The 25,380-nt window shown below is 31.5% G+C and overlaps 1 protein-coding gene across 2 annotated transcripts; it reads right to left on the bottom strand.

Moving 5' to 3' along the window:
• Nucleotides 1-1,420: 1,420 nt before the first annotated feature.
• Nucleotides 1,421-21,304, bottom strand: LOC114166030. Of its 2 annotated transcripts, none has more exons than XM_028050683.1 (13): nucleotides 21,155-21,304; nucleotides 19,601-19,693; nucleotides 10,760-13,872; nucleotides 10,288-10,548; nucleotides 9,390-10,085; nucleotides 8,160-8,978; nucleotides 7,181-7,867; nucleotides 6,212-7,066; nucleotides 5,338-6,048; nucleotides 4,386-5,231; nucleotides 3,570-4,274; nucleotides 2,556-3,466; nucleotides 1,421-1,882 (listed from the first exon to the last, which is right to left on the bottom strand). In XM_028050683.1, the coding sequence occupies exons 3-12, from the start codon at nucleotides 13,847-13,849 to the stop codon at nucleotides 2,585-2,587; spliced, it is 9,552 nt and encodes a 3,183-aa protein (XP_027906484.1). In that variant the 5' UTR covers nucleotides 13,850-13,872; nucleotides 19,601-19,693; nucleotides 21,155-21,304; the 3' UTR covers nucleotides 1,421-1,882; nucleotides 2,556-2,584. The 2 variants fall into 2 exon arrangements, with proteins under 2 accessions (XP_027906484.1, XP_027906485.1); XM_028050684.1 differs by having other exon boundaries at nucleotides 1,421-1,876.
• Between the last annotated feature and the right edge of the window lie 4,076 nt (nucleotides 21,305-25,380).

Genomic DNA, 25,380 nt, shown 5'->3' with positions numbered 1-25,380 from the left:
CATTCTCCAAATGCGTTGAATTTGACTTTTATAATTATTGTTTTGGCTGTTATACATTTACTTATTATGTATTGGAATTTTAAAATCCTATAATAATAAAAAAAAAACCTGATACTTAATACAGAGTTAATGTGATCAGTGCTGCATTAATAAAAAGAGCTAAATTGAATCACATTTTAAAAAAATGGAACCCACGACATAAAATCTGAAGATCTAATTAAAATTTTAAAATAAAGACAAAATATTTCGAAGATTTAAACCTAATTTTTTATAAAGAAAAATTCATTAATTAAAATAGCTAAAAGGTGACTATGAACATCATCATTAGTGAAAACCCATTTAGTAGGGATGAGATGAGGTAAGAATGTTATACTCGTTTATTATGTGTATAACAACGAGGATAATTTTCGTTATCATTCCTATAATACCAAGTTTCTTGATGTTACATTGTTGAATTCCAAATATATATTTTATGAGTTGAATACATATGTTTTTTTGTTAAATTATTGTAAAAGAGTATATTTTATTTTAAAATTAAATTACTATTTTTTGTTTCTGTATTTTGTGAAATTTATATAAAATATCTTTCCAATAAACAACATATTAAATTTATATTATAATTTATTACTCTATTTATTGGAAAATAAAAAAAACTTCATATACCATTTATTTTGTAAGATAATCCATAAAAAATAAATATATAATTTAGTTTAAAATGAAACAATTTTTAAAAATAGTTTGAAATATATATAATTTATTTTATTTTTATATTACAAAAGTGGAGAGGATATAACTTCATTTTGTTGATTTTTTTTTGTTGAATTAATCATTTTATTAATTATGAAAAGAATTAAATTGTACGGTATCTAAATTGTGATAATCGAATTTAACATAGACATTTTAGTTGAAGAACTTGTTTGTGATAAATGTAAGTTCAATTCTTTACCTAAAAGGCAAAAATAAAAAGATTTTTTCTTTTCCTGTAACGTATGTACTTAAACTCAAATGTAAAATGTCTCCATCATCATAGAAAAATAGAAATTTGATTGAGTATCTTTTTGGTCAAATAAAATTTTATCAATAGGATTGAAATAAAATAAATTTAATACAAATAAAAAGGCTTTTATAAATATCTTTATTACAAAAACTAGATCGAGACTAATTAATATCTCGTAGGCAACGATTAATAATTATTCAATTAACAAGTATTGGTACATGAGAACAAAGTGCATCAGCGATCTAATGGTAGGATTATACCCTACTTCGGTTCTGACCAAACTGGGCTCGATTCCCGGCTCGTACAATTCTTTTACTTTGAGTTCTCTTTTGCTGTTTCTATTATGTCTTTGGGTAATAAACTTTATACACGAAGAAATATTTCTATAATTTAAAACCAACACCTTCTTGTACAACAGGACAACTTTATTGAAAAAAAATGCTCATTTTACAACTTAAGAACCATAGGACATGCACACAAGTACATTTCAGTATTGTTCATGAAACACGACATGTCCAGAGATGCAATGCTCAGTTTCCAACTTATCCACGGAGCATCTTTCTCAACAAATAAAATCATGTCAAGTTTATTAACATAAAAACATTCAACAACTTATAATTTAAACCAGTTCAAATCTCCTAAAGCAACACGCTATCTTTCCTATAATTTAAAGGCAACACGCATTTGCTCCTTATGAATATAGGAACAACACTTATTGACAAACAACCTTATATATGTTGAGAACCATTCATGTTTCCTGTAGGTATATAGGGAAACTTAATTCATGAACACTGCACTTCAACACAAAGAAAAAGCCCTCTATTTGTTGATAGTTATAGTCATGTCGCTGTCATTTCCTTCTTTGAGTCCCCTGATTTCCTGCAACTTGAATATTTTTTTAAAGAAATACGGTTAGAGAGTGGAACAATTTAAAACTCGTGGGAAATTAAGTTGAATTTGTTCATGAGTGCAGTAAGTGAAATCCCAACTTTGAGAAGTAAGAGATTCACAATTTTTAAACTGGATCTCATAAGACATGAGAAAAATTGACTATCAAAATTTTGACAGTCTGAACTAGTGTTAAAATTCTAGTTCTGACTAGTGTCTATGCTTTATCAATTTTTTATGTCTGAACTTTCCTTTCCTTCCAATCTTTGAGGATAAACTTGTATTATAAAGATGGAAAATTATAAATACAAGAAGAAAAATATACTCACTAACATTCCATGTCTTCCCTGATTGTCTGCTTAATATAAAAATCAGAAAACATGTTTTCAAGGGTACCATAAGCGAACACAATGACAATAAGTTTCTTTCAGCTGACACAATTTCGTGAAGCAAATTATTCACAAAGAGGAGTTGATTAGAAATGACCAACACAGATTGGAGAAAAATATATTTTAATTTAACATTTCATATTTCTCCATTTATGTGAAATGCAGAAACAAAGAAAAGTAAATTAGATATGATGAATGCATTCACACCAAGTCAATAGCAGTTGAGCAGCATATGCCAATTCCATTTCGAAGAGGAATAAATAATGAAATAATGTACTTACAAGTGAAGGGAATTTGTCACCAAACTAATTCAGGAGGCCTCCTCCTCAAACTGTTGCATGATCAGAGCATTTTTATCACCACTACAACAGATTCCATCTATTATCACCCTAAATTTTAGAGGCACTTTATCAGGATGACGGAAAATTTTGGCTTTGAGGCATTTTCTGACAACCACTTTTCTCAAGGATGGGAAATTCAAAGTGGAACTCCCCGTGTAAAAGCTTTCTAATTTGTCTAATGAGACAAGAGTCAACTCCTCAAGCTTCATGAATATCATCTCATTTTCATATTTATATTCACCTTCACCTTTGGGTTCATCTTCATCTTCCTCTTTGGCCACTATTTCTTTTAGTGATTCACATTCTACGACTGTGATCTCTTTGAGGTTCACTAACTCTTTTGCGACTGAAGATGTAAATAAATACTGGAATTGGGGACATTGGTATGCACACACCTCTTTCAAAAAACAGAAAGACATTGTAGAAGTAGAATGCACTCCTATTTTCTCAACATTAGGGCATTCGAATGTATGCATTTCGTGAACCTTCTCGAAGATTGTGTTTAACCATGATGAGTTCTCTGATTGGTTGGTCCGGATAGCAGATACACAGAATAGTGTCAATTCTCTTAATTGTAAGAGCATCCCATCCTCACCAATTTTGGGGTATTGACCAAGAAAAGTATCTGTAGTATTGCAATTGTCTATAATCATCCCCATTTTTTTTAAGTTGGGTGTTGTATGGAGAATTTCATTGAGCACTATAGGAATCTCACTCTTATCACCGTCCAAGACCAGAATCATTTCATTTACAAATTTGAAGACGCCAGAAAATTGTTTAGACCTAAGCCTTGATCTTAATACCAGAATATGTTTCCAATCAAGCTGCAAACTTTTCAGGTTGGAAATGACCTGACAATTAAAGAAAAAACAAATCCAATAGAAATTAAGGACTGTAATAATTGACAAAAAAAGGGAAAAAATTGAGAGTGTTGATTCTTTGATGTGCACTTACCTCTAGACTTGAAATTAGAGGTTTTCTGTTAACTGAAGTAACTTCCCCCATTAAATCTGCACCTTGAAATAACTCCAATTTGTCACAGTCCGACACATATATTTTATTTAAGGCTGGGCATTCCAAAGTGAATGTGTGAGCGTAAAAGCAATTGAGTTGTGGCAAGGAAAGAAGAGCCAACTTCTCTAAACAAGGGAGCACAAAATTTGCTTCTGTGTCTTCTTCTTTTTCTACAATTTCACGGAACTCAGCACAACATTCTATTTTAAGATTTTTTAGACTTCGTAGATTTTTTGCCAGGGAAGCAGGAAATAAAGTTTGCAGGTTTTTACAACTTCTAACAATGACCCGTTGCAGATTTGGAAACATGAGAACTCCATTTTTCTTCTTTTCCCAAACTTGCGTCAGCTTCGATAACCTTTCTAAGGTCAAAATCCTCAACTGCGAAGCTATTTTTATAATCTCATTGTCATTCATATAAAAAAGTACCTCTATTGTTGCACTATCCCGTACTTCCAACTCTTTTAAGCTCTTTAGAAGAGAAAGAATAACAGATGGAATTGCACATGGGAGAGTACAGTTTTGTAGCTTCAAAGTAACCAAATCTCCCAACCATTGGTTTTGCAGGCCAAAATTACACTGCAGATCTTCTTGTAGCTCAATATTATCAGAAAAACACTCCTTGTCCACTGCTTCAAAAAACTTCTGTAAATATTGCAAAAGGTTATCTTCTAAATTACTTGTAAATAAGCATTCAATATGATAAGACCAAATAAATTATAAATTTCTTTCCAAACATATCATTAAAATTTTTACCTTTCGTTGTGAGATCCCTTTTATTCTGGTGTTAAGATCTTGTGGAGGGTGTACATCATCCGCTCCCTGGTCCGTGGATAACGCAACTCCCATAAGGGATTCATTTCCATGGGAGAAAATCTCCATGTTAGGGCAGCTCCGTATTGCCACAGTTTTCAAAGATGATAATTCTATATTGTCACTTCCAGAATAAAAGCATACTAAACTTGTTAAAGATTGTAGATAAATGGTGTGGAGTCGATCAAATTTAATGCCTTCTGAACTTGCATCTCCCTCTTTGGAAACTATTTCTGTTAGTGTTTCACATTCGGTGACCCTAATCTCCTCAAGGTTCATTAAATCTTTGGCAGCTGAAGATGTAAATAAATACTTCAAGTTTGGACATCTGTAAATATTTAGTTCTTTCAGACAAGAGAAAGACACCGCAGAATGTACTCTTAATATTGTTGTCAAATGAGGACATTGGGAAAGAGTTAATTTGTGGAGCCTCTCACAGATTATGTTTAAGCTTGAGCAATACTCTAACTCGAAGAACTGTGTAGTGGATACATTGCATAGCCTCAATATTGTTAATTGTCTCAGCATCTCCTCCTCGCCAATCTTGGGGTTTTGAGCAAGGAAATTTTCGATATTATTGCCATTGTTCATATCCAGTTCTATTAAATTTGGTGCCTTGAGTATTTCATTGGGCAACATAGGCACTTCATTTCCATCAATGCCAAAGAACGACAAGGAAATGGTGTTAAAATTTGTGAGGCCCTCTGTAGATTTTTGTGACTTAAACCATAAGCTTAATGCCAAAATTTGTTTACAGTCAAGAGTCAGTTTCTCCAGGTTGGAAATAACCTAACAATTAGAGACAAAAACGAATCAGATCGAAAGATGTGTGAATTAGATGAAAGGTGAAAAGAGAAAAAATTTGGAACTGCAGATTCTATGATGCTTCACTTACCTTCGGATCTGATATAAGAGGAAGTCTGCTGCTTGAAGTACCCTCACCCATGGGATCATACACACTTTGAAATAACCCTAACTCATCACAATTCCTCACAGATAAGAATTTTATCGAGGGGAATTCCAGAGTGAATGTTTTAGGACAAGTGACCTGAGGCAAGTCATTAAGTTCCAAATCCTCTAGACAAGGGAACACAAACTTTTCAGTTACAAATGTTGTTTCTTCCTGTTCAACAAAGTCATGCAAATTTTCACAGAAATCTATTTTAAGCTTCTTTAGATCGTCAAGACATTTGGCTAGGGAAGCAGGAAATAAAGTTGGCAGCTTTGAACAATCACTAACAACAACCTCTTGCAGATTGCGAAAGATTAGAATTCTGTGAGTGTCCTTTTCCCATACATGTGTAAGCTCTGATAGCCTATTTAAAGTCAATATCTTCAACTGGGATTCTGTTTCCTTAATCTCAGTGTCATCATTCATATCAAAAATTGCCTTTACTTTGTCGCTATCTCGTACTTCTAACTCTTTTAAGTTATTTAAAAGACAAAGAATAGAAGATGGAATTGCATATGATAGCTTACAGTTCTGCAATTTCAAAGTTTCCAAATTCGCCAACCAATTGTTTTGTAGACCAGTTTTACAACGAATGTCTGTTTGTAGCTCAAGATTATCAGAAAAGCATTCCTTGCCCACGGCCTTAAAAAACTCCTGTAAATATTACAGTAGGTTTATCATCAGATGTATCCATTGCATTCTCGACTTATTTTACGTATAAAAAATACTATAAATCTACAATGGTTATTGTTTTAGATTCTTTAAATTTACTCAAACTAGAGTCATAATTAATTTATTCAGAATTGAAAGTGGTTACCTGTTGTAGGAACACCATCTCTACCGAAGAGTTAAGATCATGGTAGAAGACCAAGTCATCACTTGAGCCGTTTGAAGCTTGAATTCCTCTAAAAGAAGAATTCAGGTGTATCTCTCCTCCAGAGAAAAACTCCATCTTGGGGCACATCCATATGCCCACTTGCGTCAAGCAGGGTAAGTGTAAAGTGTCATTGCTTGAATAAAAATATTCCAATTTTGGTAAAAGAGTTAGATCCATGCGCCTTAACTTCTGCAATTTGATCTCTGTTGCAATGTCTTTCTCTTCTTTCAAGACTATTGCTTCCATTGATTCACAGCCATTGATTTCTATATGCTCAAGGTTCTCTAACTTGTTCACTGATGATAATGTGAATAAATACTTCAATTCTTTACAGTTGTTTATGTACATTTTTTTCACATATGTGAAAGACACTGAAGGAGTAGAATGCACCAATGTTTTCAAATCAGGACAATCGATAACATGCAATTCTTGGAGCTTTTCACTATCACAAATCACGTTTAACCATGGTGAGTCCTCCGACCCAATGGACTGGAGTTTTGACACACTATCTAATGTCAATGTTTTCAAGTGTGTAAGCACCCCTTTTTCATCAATTTCCGAGATTTGAGTTTGGAATACCTCGAGGCAACTGCAATAGTATATACTCATTTGTGTTAAATTGGGCATCTTCTGGAGTATTTGAATGGGCAAATAAGGTCTTTCATTTTCATCAACAAGAAAGCACAAGTGAATATGATTCAAAGATTCGAGGTTGTCCATAGGTTCTCCCAACTTTGTCCTTAATACCAATATGTGTTGCCAGTCAAGTAACAGTACCTCAATGTTGCAAATATCCTAGTGAAAGAAAATCAAATAAAAAAGCAAGGATTGAGTATTAAAAGGTGAAACGTAGAATACATACATAGAGAGAGACAGACAGAAAGTGCGCATTTAATGTTACTTAATTACCTTTAGATCAAAGAAAATGGATTGTCTGTTAGCACTTCCAAATAGCTCCAACTCAGGGCAACCCACCACGGCCAATGTATTTAACGCAGAGCAATCCAAAGTGAATGATTGTCGGTAAAAGTAAATGAGCTCTGGCATATCGCAAAGATAAAGTGTAGTTAAGCAAGGGAGAACAAACATCGTTGTTGTGTCCCCTTCATTTTTAACAATTTCATACAATCCACCACAAGATACTATTTCAAGTTTGACAAGCTTCTTCAGATTTTTTGCCAAGGTAAAAGGAAACACAGTTTGCAGCTTTTCACATTTACTGACATGGACTAGTTTCAGATTTTGAAAGCTCTCAGTTCCTTTACCGTTACTTTCCCACACATTCTCAAGTTTTGGCAGCTGTTCTAAAATCAATTTCTGCAACTGAAATGTTGTTCCAGTACCTTCTTTAGCATTCATCTCAAAAATTACACGTACATTGTTGCAACCTCGTACTTGCAGTTCTTTTACGCTCCTCAAATAAGGAAGAATATTTGATGGAATTGCACATGGTCTAATTACACAGTTCTCAAGCTTTAAAATTTTCAAACTATAAAACTGACTATTTTGCTCTTGCAGACCAGCTCCACGTTTCCAGCTTTTATGTAGCTCTTTGTGTTGGGAGAGGCTCATCTCCTCCATACCCTCAAAAAATTTCTGTCAATATATAATTTGTAAGTTCATTGTAGGATGACATATTACACTCAAACAATCACTTGTCAATAATTTTTCTATTTTTTGTCTAGATGATAATTGGGTAGCGTTTTTAGGTTTTTGATTCTCTAAAAAGATAATTGAAGCCAAAAACATAATTATTTCTCTCATTTTCTATTACCCACAAATTTATACAAATTTTTAAATAAATTACTTTCACTGTTTTAAGTTAACTTTTAAAAATGGCTAAATAGAAAAGAAAAATTCAGTGAAAAAATGATACATAATTACATACCTTTTCCTCGAATATTTTTTTTATTGTAGCATTTATATCTCCTTCCCAACACAGTCGTTTGTTCTCTTTTCCATGTACAACATGTATATTCTGTAAAATTGGTGAGATGGTGACTGTTTCAGAAAATTTAGCCATATTATAACATGCACTCACTACCAATTTCTCCAATGATGGGAATTCAAAGCCACAATCAGAGACACAAAAACTCTTGAGTTTCTTCAGTGAAACAAGCTCTAGGGTTTTCAATTGTTGAAAAACAACTCTGTCAAATTTTTCTCCATCTTTTCTTACTATTTCCATCATGGATTCACATTTAACTACCTTCATGGTCTTGAGCTGAACCAAAGTTTTTGCAGTAGATGCTGACATTAGACTTTGCAATCTATCACAATTGACCACTTCTAGATTTGTCAGACGAGTAAAAGATACAGAGGAAGGTGCTATAGTAATCATACAAGGACAATTCTTCAAAATCAATAACTCTAGCCTTTCAAGAATTATGTCTGGTTCAAAGCCTATCTCTTTGAGATTCGGCAAGTCTATCAACGTTAAGCTTTTCAGATTTGGAACTACTCCCAAGTTTTCAATTTCAGTACCTTCCTTTGGAGGTACAATCTTCTCAAAGAAACAATTATTCAATAATAGGCTTTTCAAATTAGGATTTCTATGTAGGAAAGAATATAAAATGTCAGTATCCATTAATCTAGATAAGGAAAGCTCTTCTAAGTTATTCCTTCGATGGTTTCTTTTACCCATATAACTGCTTGGTGACTTTGCATGCCAAGACTCAATTTGCATGGACTTCAAGTTATTGATCACCTATAATTAACAAACATGTAAAGAAAATGATGAGTATATTCATATAAATGTACATATATTTGTCAAAACATCAAGGCAAAAGAAAGCATAATATATGGCATGATTTCTTTGTTTAGAAAAGCTAAATTGCATTCTTTAGTCTTTCTTTCTTAAATAGGAGGCATAACATATCTTTTACATATATATGAGAGATCAAGGAGATATACAATGAAGAAGAGGATTATAGGCGATTTCTTGAGAGTAACATTCCTAACAACTATAAAAAAGGTGTAAAATTGTTAAATACATGTATACACATTAATAATACTTAAATAAAAGTGGAACAATGTGTTACCATTTTGATAATTTTCTATCGAAATTAACAAGAACTAGAAAGTGTTATTGAAGAGTTGAGAGGCATAGTACTAGTACCTCTTTAGGAAAGAATACATGTCCATGATTTCTTTGTGCATGCTCTGTTCCTTTGCTGAATGGTTCTAGATTGTCACAAAGTTCAATAGACAACTCATTCAATGGACATGATAAATCATAAGTTGTTGGACAGAAACTCGTAAGTTCTGGAAGTTTTGAAAATTTGATGGTGCTTAGTTTAGCAAAGTTAAATCTGGCTCTATCTGTGTTGGTAGTTTCCCTTTCAGCAACAATGACACTCAATCCATAGCAATCACAAACCACAAGAGATTCCAGATTATCAAGACTCATGGCTACAGAAAATGGAAATATATATTCCAAGCTGTGACAATCTTGAGCCCATATCTTCTTCAGATTGTTAAACTTAGGAATCCCAACTCTATCTTCATAATTCATTTTCCATACAAGCTTCAATTTAGGGAGTGTTTCTAAATGAACATCTTGCAAGTTATTAGCTGCATCCCCAACTTGCTCACGAATATTAAATATTGCTTGCATGGACATGCAATTTGTAACTCTCAAGTTACATATACTCACAAATATTCCTTCCATTACATTTTCAAGTTTGTCACACTCCTCAATGATTAGAGTGTCTAGTTTGCTAAAGGAGTCTGAAGCGAGCTTCGGATTCCATATCTGACTCAGACTCTTCATGCTGCAAAGTTTCATATTCTTCAATTTTGGAAATATGTTACCCTATTTTGGTACATAGTAGCCAGAAGTTAATCAAATTATATGTTAAAATAGAGAAACCAAATCAATAGACAGAAAATGAAAAAAATATAACATTTATAGATCTACAAACAAATAACATTAGTTATCATACTATTTAAAACTACGATTGTCGGTTTGCAATTTCATATTTTAATACTAAATCTAATCAGACCAAGGTTCTTACCGTAACATCCTTCTCTCTATTTTGTTCAAGGAGGAAGATACTTCTCATCTTCTCACAGTCACTTACATAAAGGCTTTGAAGATTCACCAGACTCTTGGCCATTGTAAGTGACATCAAATATTTTAATTTCCAACAACCATTAACGTCCAAATGTGTCAAATTTTCAAAAGATAATCTTTTTGAAGATTGATCAATGACACTCCATATTACGTCAATCTGGATCGAGGACAACTCCAGTCTCTCTAATTTTGAAACTCTAACCTGCAAAGAGACACACGTGATTAGTGTCTCCAAAAACTTAAGGAATTGATTTTGACTTTCTTAACTTAATTTTCATAATAGATAAATAACCTTCTTGTATTTTTAAAGTTGAAATCATTACAAACTATTGTTTTTAGTTTAACAGAATAAAATGCGAAAAAAATTTTAGCTGTAAAAGATGAAGAAATTTAGAGGATAATTTTAAGCGCACCTTTTCATGGAAGAGTTTTCTTTCCTCTCCTCCTGTCTGAGGAATGGCATCAAACCCAACAAACTCACATAAAGATTGTAGCTTCAAATGTCGTAATTCAGGAAGCATAAGAAGCTCAGTTTTTTCAGGGTTGCTTTGTGGTCCCATATCAATAATTTCTTTCAAAGAGTTACATTCAGAAACCTCAATTGTTTCAAGAAATTTTAAAAGTATAACCATAGAAATTGAGAAGACATTCTTCAATTCACCGCAGAGACTGATCTTGATGACTTTCAGTTTACCAAAAGAGGGTTCTGAAAGTTTACATGAGCATATTTCATCCATCTTAACATTATGGAGACTTAACGACTCTAATTTTGGAAAAGCTTTCTCATGTTCCTGCCTGTCCTTTGGATGGATGAGAGATTGAAGGGTAGAATTATTTACAATCCATAAATGTTTAAGACATGGAAATCCTTTTAAATTCAATCTATAAAAAAGGTCGTGGACAATATTATGGGCTTCATGAACACTATTGCGCTTTTCATGGACACTATTAAGTTCTAGGAACAAATTCTCAACTCCTTCAAACAACATTTTAATCCCCTTCAGAGAATGAATGTCAGACCCATTTTTCAATTGTATTGCTAGAAATTTTATCATTTCATATTTCTCCGGCATCTTGAAATCAGTCTCTGAAAATGAACTCAAATCTCCAATAATAATCTTGTAACTATATAAGTTGTCAAAAAACAAATTCTTTGGCAAATAGGAAACATTTGGGATTTGTATGTCTAGAGCAGTTAATTGATTCAAATGTTTCAAATCAGAAAGAAGAGTTATTTTACTTTGGCGTGATTGATCTTCATCCTCCCATTGAATCGAGGTATTTCTCATATACAACTCCTCCAAACTTACCAAGCTTGATATGACACCATATGGAATTTTTTTAAGTTTAGAGCAATTACTTATGTCAAAAATTTGTAGCATTTTCAACTCATTCAACTCATTTGGCAAACTTTTAATATTAGATCCTGAAAAACTTAGAATTCTTAACCTGTTCAGCTCTCCTATGATGGATAGTTCCTCATCTTGCATGCGACATTGCTCCAAACAAAGCATTCTAAGCTTATGCAAGGATGAAATTGATGAATCAATAAGGGGGAGATGAATACCAGTCAATATCAACACTCTGAGTTCCTTCACTCCTTTGAAGAAGTTTTTGGGCATTTTCGAACGTGAAATATTGTTGACAATTTCAAGGACCCTAAGTCTTGGGTAATTTATTGTCGCAGGAAACTCTTCAATGAAGTTACAATGATGTAACGAAATAGCAGCATATTGTTCAAGTTCATCGGGCCATTCATCTACCTTTTCCTTTGTCATTGTAAATAAATGATTTTCCTCATATGCTATGGACAAAGCTGCTCTGCGAACAGTATCTGGCATGGTAAAATGGTCACTTGAATAACTGTCAGACAACATACCTAACTCTTTTAACTTTGCAACCAATGTATGTACTTTGTCTCTGGTTTGCCTTGCTGTGTTGATTCCTCGAAGAAAACCAAAACCAATACAATATTTCACTAAGTTCATAATCAATGCATCATGACCCATACGAGCACAAAGCAAGAAAGTGTACTTGAGTTCTGCATCTTCTAAAAGCTCATAACTCAACCTTGTAGAAAATTCAGGTGCTCCAGTTAAGTTTTGAGATTCAAGTTTTCGATTAGTTTCGTCCCATATCGAAAGGCTCTTATTTTTCAATGCCCTTGCAGTGGTAACTATTGTCATTGGCAACCCTTTACATTTGCTAGCAATTTGAGCTGCTAATTTGTCATATTCAGAATTCTTGGCATCTATTCCAGCCTTTTTCTTAAACAACATCTCTGCTTCCTTCTCCTTCAAGACTTCCACGGGGAAAATATACTCTTCTTTCCCTTCCATTTGATTTAGCAACACTTGTTTGATTTCAGAAATCATCAAAATCTTGCATCCTTTGTACCGAGGAACGGTTTTTTCGATTTTCGCCCGATCAGAAGCATCAATGGGGGGTTTTCCTTCGTTGACATTCTTTAAAGCACCCTCAAAGAATTCTCCTTTCTTGACATCCACAGAGTCAGCATAATCGGGGGATTTTACTTTTTTTTTGAAACTTGCCGAACCATCAAGGACGGGGGACTTTCCATCACTGAAATTCTTCAAGCTATTAACATCAAGGGATTTTCCTTTCACATTTATTATGCCATCATCTTTCTCTAGTTCACGTGGAATCCCCAGAAGGTTAAAGTTCACTTCTTCCCAAAGATCGTCTAGGATTATGAGCGTGCTCTTATTCTCATCATTCAATATCTGGTGTATCCTAGCAGCTCTTGCAATGTCACTTTCCTCCTCTAATACAACCCCCAACATGTCAGCAATTTGTCCTTGTATTTTGCTTACGTCGGGATTTTTTGTCATGCTTGCCATGGTCACCACTTCGAACATCTTATCTTTCAAGGCTTTCTTCACAACCTCTTTCACTAAAGAAGTCTTGCCAACGCCACTCAACCCATGAAGACCAATCATTCTAACACCTGGCTTTTGAAATTCATCAGTAATCTTTTTCACAGTATCATTTCTTGATGAATAACTTTCATAACCAAGGTTAGAAAAAAAGGCAGCCATGGAGGGTGGGCCAGACCAATAAGATAAAATGTCAAACTTTGCATTTTGTAGTAACCCATTTGCCTGCTTTGTGATATCATCTGCTTTTCTACTTCGACGATACCTTATCCCTGGCTTCGGAAGGAAACCACTCTCGAAAAATTCAAACACCGCACATTTATGGCATATTTCGTCATTATGGAAATTCCTATATATGAGAATGAGTTTATCCACCTTGTGCATCCATTCCTTAACTTCAACGTGAATTTTTCTTCCATGTCGACGTTCTTCCTCGTCCACTGTATTTTGAATAGAATCTCTCTTCTTCTTGAGCTTCTCCACAACATCTTCTACTTTACCAACTCTTGTCTCGTACAAGTCCAGTTGAATCAATTGCTTCTTTAGCCACGCCTTTGCTCGAGGTGATAGCGTTAGGAATTGACAACACGCGATTAGAGCAGCCATGCTACATCTCAACTATATATTTTCTGCAACACACAAGTAAATCACAAAGTAATATTAATTAAGAGAGGGTATAGTTGAAGTAACAAATCGATAAAATTAATTCCTGAAGGCAAATCTGGTTTGGGTCAGGTTAAGTCCTGCTGGAGATGGAACAAGACAGACTATCTTGTCAATTTTTTTAAATTAAAATAAAAAGAAAAATAATGTAAAAAAAAAAGTAATTTTCTTTTTTAATAGGATTTAAATGATGAAATATATAATAATATTTTAATTTAATTTATTAACACTTACAAATTAATATTTGATTATAAATTATAATAAAATAATTTAACATGTAAAAATAATAACTATTTTAATTTAATTTATTTAATTAGAGACATAAACTAGTTAATTAAAATTTAAATAATGCTTAATGTATACTTTTAATATATTTACACATAAAAAAAATTCAAAAATTAAAAATTAAAAAAAATAGCAGTCCCTATGTTGGTCTTTGAAAAAGATTGGATATTGATATTTTGACCCACTTCTAATCCACCATTATAATCACCTTTGAATTATTGCATCACATCACTAAACAAAAATCAAAATAAATAATTAAATAATGATCGAAATAATGAATTAAAAGTGGATCAAAAATAAATAAGCAAAATATCATTATCCGATTTTTGATCTCCTATAATGAACTAGCATCTTTTATTTTATTTTTGACAAGTCAACAACAAAAGAGTCAAAACAAGACGAGTTTGTACGTTTTGGTCCTTAATATTAGATGAAAAATTGTATTTTGTAAATACTATGTCCATATTCTTTTACCATTTTTATCTTTATAAACATAATTAATTTTATTAATTATAATTTATAAATATTACTCACTATAAATATTAGAAAAACTATAAATATTATAACAATTAATAAAATATCGTTATTTTATGTATATACATTTTATAAATTAATAATATTTTTTGTTTGAATAATTATGATAACAATAACAATAACTTTTTTTAATTACATAATTTTTTATTATATTAAAAAAATTAACAAGCATACTCATAAAGTATTTCTTTTTTACTTATGGATGACAAGGACAAACAGACATGAGTTTGACTATGTTATCTTATGCGATGGTGATAATAGATAATAAGATTAGGAATCAAGTTTGACTATTTTATCACAATCCGATGTAAAAATTCATTTTCATTCATATTCTTATACTCAACAAAGTATGAGATTTTTTCTCTTTTCTCATTTCTCTTGGGAACATGTATATTGTATCCTCTCTTCGCAGACTTACCTCTTTACTCTTTCAAATATTAATTGAATAACATTTAAAAAATAAATAAAAGTCACTAACAGAGATATTTTATGAAGTAGTCAATGTCTAAAGATAGAAAATTTTTGGTTAAATTACTCTTTTGGTTCTTTTATTTAAAATTTCAGTTTGGTTTCGTTATCTCAATTTGGTCTTTATTTTCTTAAAAATGATTCAATTTGGTATTTGCTATTAATTTTGACAAGACGATGTTAAAGTCAACGCCATGTGTCAATTTTTGATTTTCTTGAATCTTTTGAATATTTTTTTTATTTTTTTGAATTTTTTTTTTGAATTTTTTATTTTTTACATGTGTCACTTCACAGTTATGCCACATGTCAAAATGACTCAATTTAGTCTCTATATTTGTTTTTAGTTTCAATTTAGTTCTAATTTTTGTAAAAATAAAACAATATTGTCCCTTCTTGTATTGACACTCAATTTAATCTTTGTATCAATAAAATTGACGTTTTTATTAAATATTTGTAGAAATATTTTTAAATAAGTTTTTTTTTTAGTTTTATTATTAAACAAAGTTAAACCCCAAACTTAATTTCAAAAATTAACAATTTTTTCATCATATATAAAGACATCAAGTGTGTCATATTATACAAATTTAATGAAGATTAAAAATCAAATAACTTGTCACACATAAGTTTAGGAACTAAAGTTCAAAACAAAACCAAAGTCTAATGTTTTGTATAGAATTTAACGTTAATTTAAAATATTTATAGAAATATTTAATAAAAATGTTAATTTAGTAAAAATATCACCATAAAATTTATAAAAAAGTAAATTTAGTGTTAATTTAAGGAAGGACAATATTACTTCATTTTTACAAATATTGGGATTAAATTGAAACTAAAAACAAATATAGAAACCAAATTGAGTCACTTTGACACGTGACACAACTATGAAGTGACACGTGTAAAAAATTTAAAAAAAATTCAAAAAAATCAGAAATTGACTTTAACACCGTTTGGTAAGAACCAATTTGAACCACTTTTAAGAAAATGAAAATCAAATTAAGACAATCAAAAATTTGAAAACTAAACTGAAATGACAAATAGAATGATAAAAAGAGTAATAGAATAGAGTAAAAGACCCAAATAACAATTGGATAAAGATGGAACAGTAATAGAATAGAGTAAAAGTATTAAATCTGTCATAAGTTATGAAAATAACAAACAAAAGTTAATATAAATGTTTTAAATTAGCTAATACTGAAGGTGTGTTACTAATTTAAAATGTGACAGGACAAATATTGGAACAGGTTTGAGAATGACGATGGAGATAAGGTATATATATATATATATATATATATATATATATATATATATATATATATATATATATATATATTTACATTTCTGTTTTCATATTCAATTGAATTCATAGTTGTATTTAAATCAATGTGAAGATTTTCAATCAAAATTGGATGGGTTCAGACAAAATCAAATGAATAGGTTTATTTGTTATTTTTAATATCATTTTCATTCTTAAAGTAAAATTTTATTCTTGTTCCCAACTCAAGAACTAAGATTTTTTTCTTTTTCTTTTTTCTCTTCTCCTTAGAAAATGGGTATATTTGAACCTACATTCAGTGGGGAAGCATCTTGGGGGAAGGCAGATGCCACGGTCTCCCAAGTTGAAATTATGTTCATTAATGAAAATTTAAGAGTGTTAAATTAGATGGATTTTAAATTTTTTTATGAAGTAAATTATTTAATATTAATAAGTAATAAAATTAAAAATTAAAAATTATAGAGAATAAAAATGTTGATTAAGATATTTCTTTTTATTTTTTCTCTTCATACGTCCTAAGTTTCTCATTGTTTCTATTCATCTTTTATTTTTCATATCTTTATTTTTTGTTTGAAAAAAAAGGAAATTAAGTACAAATTTATTATTTCGATTCTCATTTCTTACTTGTTCTGTGTGAAGAAAAAAAATTGCTTTTGATATAGTATAATATTTTTCTTTTATCTTATGAATCTTTCTATAATATTTTTTTCAGAACATATGAGGGAAAATGACTATTATATGATGATAGTTTCCCTTTTAGTAAGAACTCTCTTAATATGTAATTATTAATTAGATTTTGATAGTTTTTTTTTCTTATATTAATGACCCTATTCTCAAATTTTGATAGTTTATTTTTCGGTCATAAACTTTGGTTTTTTTAAATATGTACATTAACGAAGAATAAATAAATAAATTTATTTGTTTAAAAGTGATAAAAGAGAAGTTATATTTGAAAATAAGAATAATACAAATTTAACTTCTTCACTTATCATAAATAAATGTATTCATGATTCAATTGTTCAATTAGAGATTTCCTTCTTTCCTCGTGAACAAATTTTATCTTTTAGATTTTAGTGATCAAGAAAAAACTAACTTAAAATTTTTACTCAACATTTTATTGTTGATACTCCTACTTAGCTATCCAACTTTAAAAAATTTATCAATTATACTTGAATTATGTCAATAACAGAAAAATCAAGAATCTTAGTTCATTGATCGCTCAATTCATCTTTTTTTAAATTTTTGTAGTTACAACAAAAATATCTTTTTTTTTTTAATTAGGATTATCAAAACAAGATTGTAAAATAAAATTGAAGATCAATTTGTTGTAAACAATATGATTGCTTACATTAAAAAAGACTGTGAATATTTTAGTTTTGATTCAATTAGATGAATTCAAACATTTGAAGAAACAAAAGATAATTATATATATATTAATTATTTTTATTTTTGTACTCTTTGAATATATTATTTTGACTTTTTCAATATTATTGGTCAAGATCTCTGGTGTGGCTACTTACACACCTCCTTATTGTTCCAAATATTAATTAATTGTTTTTTTTTATCTAAAGATAAAAATCCTAGCAAAAGAAATAAACTATAATGTATACAATCACAATTAGATAAAGTTAGATAAAAGTCAAATAATTATAGAAAATAAAATAAAAGATTATATGTGTAATCTAAAAATAAAGTACAAAATTAAGGATCAAATAAAAGTTAATATAAATATTTTTAGTTATGTAATAAATAAAAGGTGTTTTAGTAATCTAAACCAAAGATAAATATGAGCACAAGAATAGATATTGGGACCGAGAATGGAAATGAGACAAATGTTTCCATATCCATTTTCATCACCATATATACTTAACATATTGAATATTACCATAGACATATATGTACTTGATCAATATTACCATAGGTTAATTTCACATTTCTATTTCCATTATCTATATATGTAATTGAGTCAAACTAGCTTCCTTTAATTTTGGTGGGATTCATATTTTTATTCATGATTTCAAATCCCATGTTAAAAAAATTATAAATTTGGTGTGCATATCTATTTTTTAATTGAACCTTAATCTAACGTATGTATTTAAACTAGTACGTAGATTTTGGATGATTCATACACCTAAATTTCAAAATAAAAAAAAAAATCATTCGTATAGGTATTCTTAAGCAAATATACAATATACATATCTAAATTGTACAAGAAAAAAAAAGTTGCAAATCATGGGGAACCAAAATTAATAGTTTAGTATAAAATCTCTTTACTACTTATGATTGATCAACAAGTACTTAAGTGTATACATGTTAAAGTGAGTCAATCCACGAACCAGGTTGAAAATGAGTGAATTCAATCCGACTCATTTTATGGTGAATCAGAAATTTTACAACCCACCTCAATCCATCACGGGTTGGTGGGTTGACTCACCAACCCACATAAAAAAATTATCTATTTATTTATTTTTAAATATTCAAATATTTAAATACTTTTTTAAATAACCCATGAGATGACAATCACAATAAAATCAAGAATCAATGTCTTAATCATGCTTACCACCAATATATGATGAATTATTTCCAAAAAAATGTTCATATAGTCCAAGAAAACATGGCTAATATTACATATTTTCTATTATGCTATTCAACAAAATATAAATAAAAAAATTACACATTTTTGTCATGCTAATTTATAAAATTTTGTTTGTTAGACGGTTGCTTGAGTAATTTACTATAAAGATTATAATTAAAGATTAAGGTACGTGTATAACTTGATAATTAAATTAATTAAACATTCAAACTATTTCAATATTATTGAGAAACATTCTAGCATTTAAAAATATGAAATTGTGAACCTATATAATTAGGAGTAGTAAATAATTATTAAAAAAATTGTAAAAAAATGTTGGTAGATTAAGTGAGTCAATTCACCTTCAATCCGACTCGAACCCGCTTAACTCGTAGGTTAAGTAAGCCGGGTTGAGATCAACCCACCTTTAAAAAATATAAAATTTTCTCAACCCAACTCCGCTCAAACCCGTGATGAGTCAAGTTGGTTTCACAAATTGAAACTCATTTTAACATCTCTACTTAAATAAATTTTAATATATAAAAGAAGAAAAATACCTTACCATTTACATTAGAGAAGGTCCCCAGCCGTCGCGTGCTTAAAAATAACTTCAAGTAAGGTGACATTACTTCACTTCACAAAACAAATCTGTGACCTATTCAATCAAAATTATGTCATTCAATTATCATATAGACTTTTATCTTTTTGTTCTAAATTCTTAGAAAATTAAGATTTTTTCATACTCAAACGGAAATATTTAATATTTAGATTACTCCCGTTTATTAATTTATTACTGTTTATACTATTTCCAACAATTCATTATACGTCTAGAACAAAAAGGTAAAATTTCCAACACATACATATAATCTAAACTAAAAAAAAAAAAATTAAACAGAAATATAGTGACAAGATACAAATTTACAAAATTAAAAATTATTAATTATTAAAATAGTCACTATTATGAATAAATAATTATAATTATCACTGATTTGGTCTTTAAAATTAGTTATCATGATTTTAACTATAAAAAAAATAGTCAATAAAAACTAGTTATTTAAGTACCAAAATGAATTAATTTTTAAATTAGTCTCTAATTAATTAATAACAAATCTAATAATCAATTATAATTTTTTATTTATAATAGTGATTATTTTAATAATCAGTAATTTTTAATTTTGAAAATTAGTCGATAGAATAACTAATTAGTTTTTTTTTTCTTAAAATTAGTTTCTAAACCAAGATTTTATTTTACTTGGATTCTCTTTTTACTACTTTATTACACATATCAAAGTTATTTAACTGAAATAAGTTTTCTTACGCAACGAGATGTGAGGGTATTGAAATTCTAAAATAATGTACGTACTTTGAAACAAATCTATAAACTAAAATTCATATTATAATATACTCGTGCATGTGTATTATAATATATTTGTCATATGTATTTTTTAAATATGAATAATATGAATGGTAGTATATTAGTAGATAATAATAGTGTAATATTATTAATTTAATATATAAAATAAATTTATATTTATTAAAAATAAAGTAAAATTAATAAAGAAATTAATTGTTGATGAATAAAAAGAATTAAAAAAAATAAACAATTTTATAGAAAATAGGTTAAAATAACCGTTAATTTTAAAATTTGTAATAAATAATTATATTATAAAGGATAAAATTGACATTATGAAATGTGGATACATAACAAAGAATTTTCTTTATATATTCTTTTATATATATATATATATATATATATATATATATATATATATATTTCACTCTGTGGAAAAATGTAATAAATATCGACTTAATCTTCTTCAGAAATTCAATCACATATTTTCTTGTGATTAAAAGAAAAGCGATGAAATGAAAAAGAAATATATCGTCCAGTATATACTCCCTTTCATTCATATAATATGAAGACTCTTTTCTAATAGCTCGTGAACTATCAAGATTGATGAATTGAACCGTGAAAATTTTAGTAGCAGCAAAGTTAGAGGAAGGGAGTTTAAGATATATACTAAGAGGATTTAGATTATAGATAGAGTAAGCATGCATTATTCCATGGATGGAACAAACCTAAACTTGAAATAAGAAGGAGAAATATAGTGTGTACCTGACAACAATCAAAAAGTGTGATGAAGAACACAGAGAAAGAATGGTAGCTTCCTCCAATCACTTCAAAGCATTGAGATGACAATGAAAATGAAGTTGTGAGAACTCACTCAAAGGAAATATCTGCTTTTAATTATTGTATACCAAATACAACCTGTGTTGATGTTAGCACCCACCTAATGCGTTGAATTTCACTTTTATAATATTTGTTTTGGTTGTTATATATACATTTTCTTATATTTATTTATTGAATACTAAGCGTGATGTAGGTGTGAAATGGACTTTTGGTGTATAAAACAACATGTTGCACTAAATTAAACATTAGCTTTTAGATTATTTTTTATGACTACCTTTTGAAGTCTCTTAGAGTATTGTTTGCATTATGAGACTATATTCTAATTAGCTTCATATTTTTTTTTATAGTCCAAGCTTTAATCATAACAATTTAAACTTGTTATTTGAAAGTGTTTTGGTCATGATGTTTGCAATTTGTTTCTCTAAACTGCAATACTTCTAATTTATCTTCTTTTATTTATATATTTACTAACACAAAATAGACATTCTGTAATTTTAGGTCTGACCCACTAGAATCTGACATAAAAAATAACCGGTGACAAACTTGTAAATAAGTTATCAATTGCTTACGTCTGGTGCCTTAGGGTTAGACATAAATCTCATTTTTTACGTCTGATTGCACATGTCGCACGTAAATTTACGTATGACAGTCAGACGTAAATTTACGTCTGATTTATCTCAGCCAAATGTAAATTTACATTTGACTATAGTCCATCAGACGTAAATGTTAAAACATAAATCCCTAATCTTCTTCCCCACAACGTTGCGACTGTGCGAGAAAGCGAATTTGTTGTTTCGTGACTGCACCAATGTTTCATCGCGTGATTGATTGTTGAGAGGTTTGTTTCTCTTTTGATTCCGTTTTGGTGCACCTCCATTTACGTTGAAACCCCCAATTTTTCGCAAACGCAGCGACGGTGGTTTGGTCGAAGTGCAGCAACAGAGGACTGTGGTTGGCGACGTTGTAAAGGGTGTTTCCTCTTGGTGCGATGCCTCTCGTGTGCTTTTTCAGCGGCTGTTTGGAGATGGATATGCGGTTTGGTTGGCATCTTCGTTTCCGGCAAGATGGAGTGTTGCAGAAAGTGGATCGGATTTAGCAAGTGCTCGTTGTGGCTGGTGGTTGATCTGCACGGTGAAACGTGATCTGCTCCTATGGAGGTGGTGGTGCTTCGACGACTACGTTGTGGTTGCGTGGTGATTTCGTGGAGGACCTGCGGTGGTTAGTGCAAATGTGGCGTGCAGATGGACCTACGTGGAGGACCTACGTTGTGTTAGTGATTTCTCTGATGACATAATCTTTTACTTTAGATGTAGTTCTACAATACTAGATTTGCAATTGTAAAAATTGACTTTTTGTCAACCTATATGATACACTAATACGAAAAACGTTTTTAACAACGGTTAAATAAGGCTTTTAAAAATGGTTTCTTAACTGTCTTTATATTAAACATAATTAAAAGGTTTGAAATCCATGATGATTCTGAATTGTCGTTAAAAATTTAAGAAACGATAACGGTTCTAGATTCTAACCGTCATTAAAAATTTAGAGTTTGCTTGCAGAGGTTGTGTCAGTTTCTTGTGGACTTTTCATGAAGAATACATTGGGTTTCACATAGGTTGCTTGCGGGGGTTCTACACTGCAAAAGGCCACCGGTGGAGGGACAATGACGCAGTGCAACGAGGAGGAGCTTTGAGGGATGTAGAGGTCATGGCACATTGCGGTTGCGAGTTATGTAGTTTGCAACGCTGTGCGGTAGAGCTTTGCAAGGTATGGAGGTTTGCATTCGCATGATGTGGGGAGTGAACTAACGGTGGCGACCGCAGGATGCACAAACGAACAATAACATGAGAAGAATGCATAATAGTGGTGGCACAAGTAGAACACATAACAACGAGGCACGCGAATCAAAATGACGACACAACCAACGACACGAGTGACAACGACGCAAGCAACAACATTGGACTAAGTGACAAAGACAATGTGGACACTGAGGAGAGTGAATAATGTTGCAAATGAGAGAAAGTGAAATATGAAAAGTTGACGGAAACTTTTTAACTATGGTTATAGTAGCAACCTACGTCATTTCTCGTTGTGCCATTTTTAACGATGATTGCAGCAAGGAACTACCATCTTTTCTATGCTACATCACTTTTAACAACAATTTGTTTAGAAATTACCATTAAAATCTTTGTTAGAATTACAAAACTTTCACCATGTTTCATTTAACGACATTTGTTAATTTGTTGTAATTATTTGGCGTCATGAAAACCCTTTCCACTAGTAATAGAAAATACACCATCTAGTTTTTTCATATCATATAAATTTTTTCTAAGCCTAATGAGTTTATTTTTGCTGAAATATAATCATTTTGAATAGTAAAATGTGCCATCACTGTTGTTTCTTGGAATTTCAAAAAGAAAAGAAAAACATCACTACTAAATGAAAAAATATAACTTGAGATGCTAACATTATTATATATATATATATATATATATATATATTTTATTTTTTTTTTTGTAACGTCCCATTTAATTTATAAACGCAATTAAAGGAAACGCCACACATAAGATAGTATAATCGCGCAGTCCTGGGGTTCTCAACACAACCCCGACAAAACCCAGGCACACCACGATACCAAAGGAAAGCTGAAAACGAAAAAAAAAACATGGAGTGTAGAGTAGAAATACATAAAGAGATACATGGGCCATAGCCCTGAGGAAAACATGAAGAAAACTCCAAGCCCGGATGGCTAAGCGGCGGAATCACCATTCCCTTGTTGACCACGAGGACCTCGCCCATCTGCTCCCATCAACCAAGTTGATGATCATCGCAAGGAAAAACAGCCACATACAATACAACCATACAGCAAAACGGGTAAGCTAGAGCCAAAAACATAATCATCATACAGTCAATTATATTTTCTTCATCTCATACCCACATAACAACCAAACATGTCATGACCCTTCATGCAATACACTACGACTTGACTCGACTCATCCGGATACGTATAACCTGGTCAGATTCAGCGGATGCCCGCACTTGTGGTGGATACCTCTGCTCACCCCCGAGCTGCTCACCCCCGAGCAAAGTGTTGCAAGTGTTACGATGAATCAATTTTCCCTCACCACAAGGTTAGCCCTTAATGAATTTCAGGCCTCCTGCTACTCTCACCACATGAGTCAGTCCGCTCTAAGTGAGACTAACTGGCTCCTTAGAGTGTCAGGATGCAACCTTAACTTGAATCCTTACCTAGTTATACAGATGGGGCACCACCATGAACACCCACTAACAGGGGCCATGGGATTACGTCCCGACCACTAAAGCGCAACCCTGGAAGTCTCACCTAGAGACCCCAAGAAATTATGCACTGACACATATCGACCTCATTCACATAACCAAATAATAATTACCAAGCATAGATGTACATCACTCGTACCAACCTTTGAAGCCAACGCCTTTCGTGATCCAGGCCCCACTCATTTCCAACATCTCAAAGTTTATCCATGTAAATAAGGTCCAACTCATCATGTTATCATGCCACTTTAATATTATCCGTCTCATTTAATTCACATGTCGATTCTCATACCAACCTATCATCTACAATTCATGAATCATGCCAAACATACTTCATACTCCATTATATACATATCACTCACATACAATCATACTCAACCAAAACAGACCATTCAGGAATCAACAAACATCCAAACACAGCACTGTCTCGCCCAGCGCCTCGCTCAGGCTGAGGGGTCTCGCCCAGGCAAGACAGTCTCGCTTAGGCGAGTTCCCCCTCCGCCTAGGCGAGGGCACAAGATCAGGGGCGTGAGCAACGCGGGATCTCGCTTAGGCGAGACCCCTCTCGCCTGGGCGAGTTACCTGCTCGCTCAAATTTTTGAGCGGGTCGCCTGAGCGACCTCTCGCGCAAGCTAGCCTGGGCGAATCCCTGTTTGTCTCGCCTAGGCGAGACTGGCTCACTTGGGCGAGATTAACAGGTCTCGCCACTGTTTCACCCTGCAACAGCCATATCTATCGAACCACCAAGCATACAAAGCATTCAATCACACCAAACCGAAGGATTTATTCATACAATCAGTAACTAACTCAAGAACAGCCAAAACAACACCAAAAAGACTGGAACCCTAACTTCCCGT

Source organism: Vigna unguiculata, chromosome 10 (genome assembly GCF_004118075.2).
Source record: "Vigna unguiculata cultivar IT97K-499-35 chromosome 10, ASM411807v1, whole genome shotgun sequence".
Lineage (NCBI taxonomy): Eukaryota > Viridiplantae > Streptophyta > Magnoliopsida > Fabales > Fabaceae > Vigna > Vigna unguiculata.
Note: the sequence above shows the minus strand (reverse complement) of the source record. Positions and strands in the feature narration are given on the sequence as shown.

Coding starts and splice junctions, on each gene's coding strand:
- LOC114166030 (XM_028050683.1), bottom strand. CDS start 13,849: ATGGCTGCTCTAATCGCGTGTTGTCAATTCCTAACGCTATCACCTCGA. Junction 8,979..9,389: donor ATGTATTCTTTCCTAAAGAG/GTACTAGTACTA, acceptor TGTTAATTATAG/GTGATCAATAACTTGAAGTC. Junction 4,275..4,385: donor AAGGGATCTCACAACGAAAG/GTAAAAATTTTA, acceptor CAATATTTACAG/AAGTTTTTTGAAGCAGTGGA.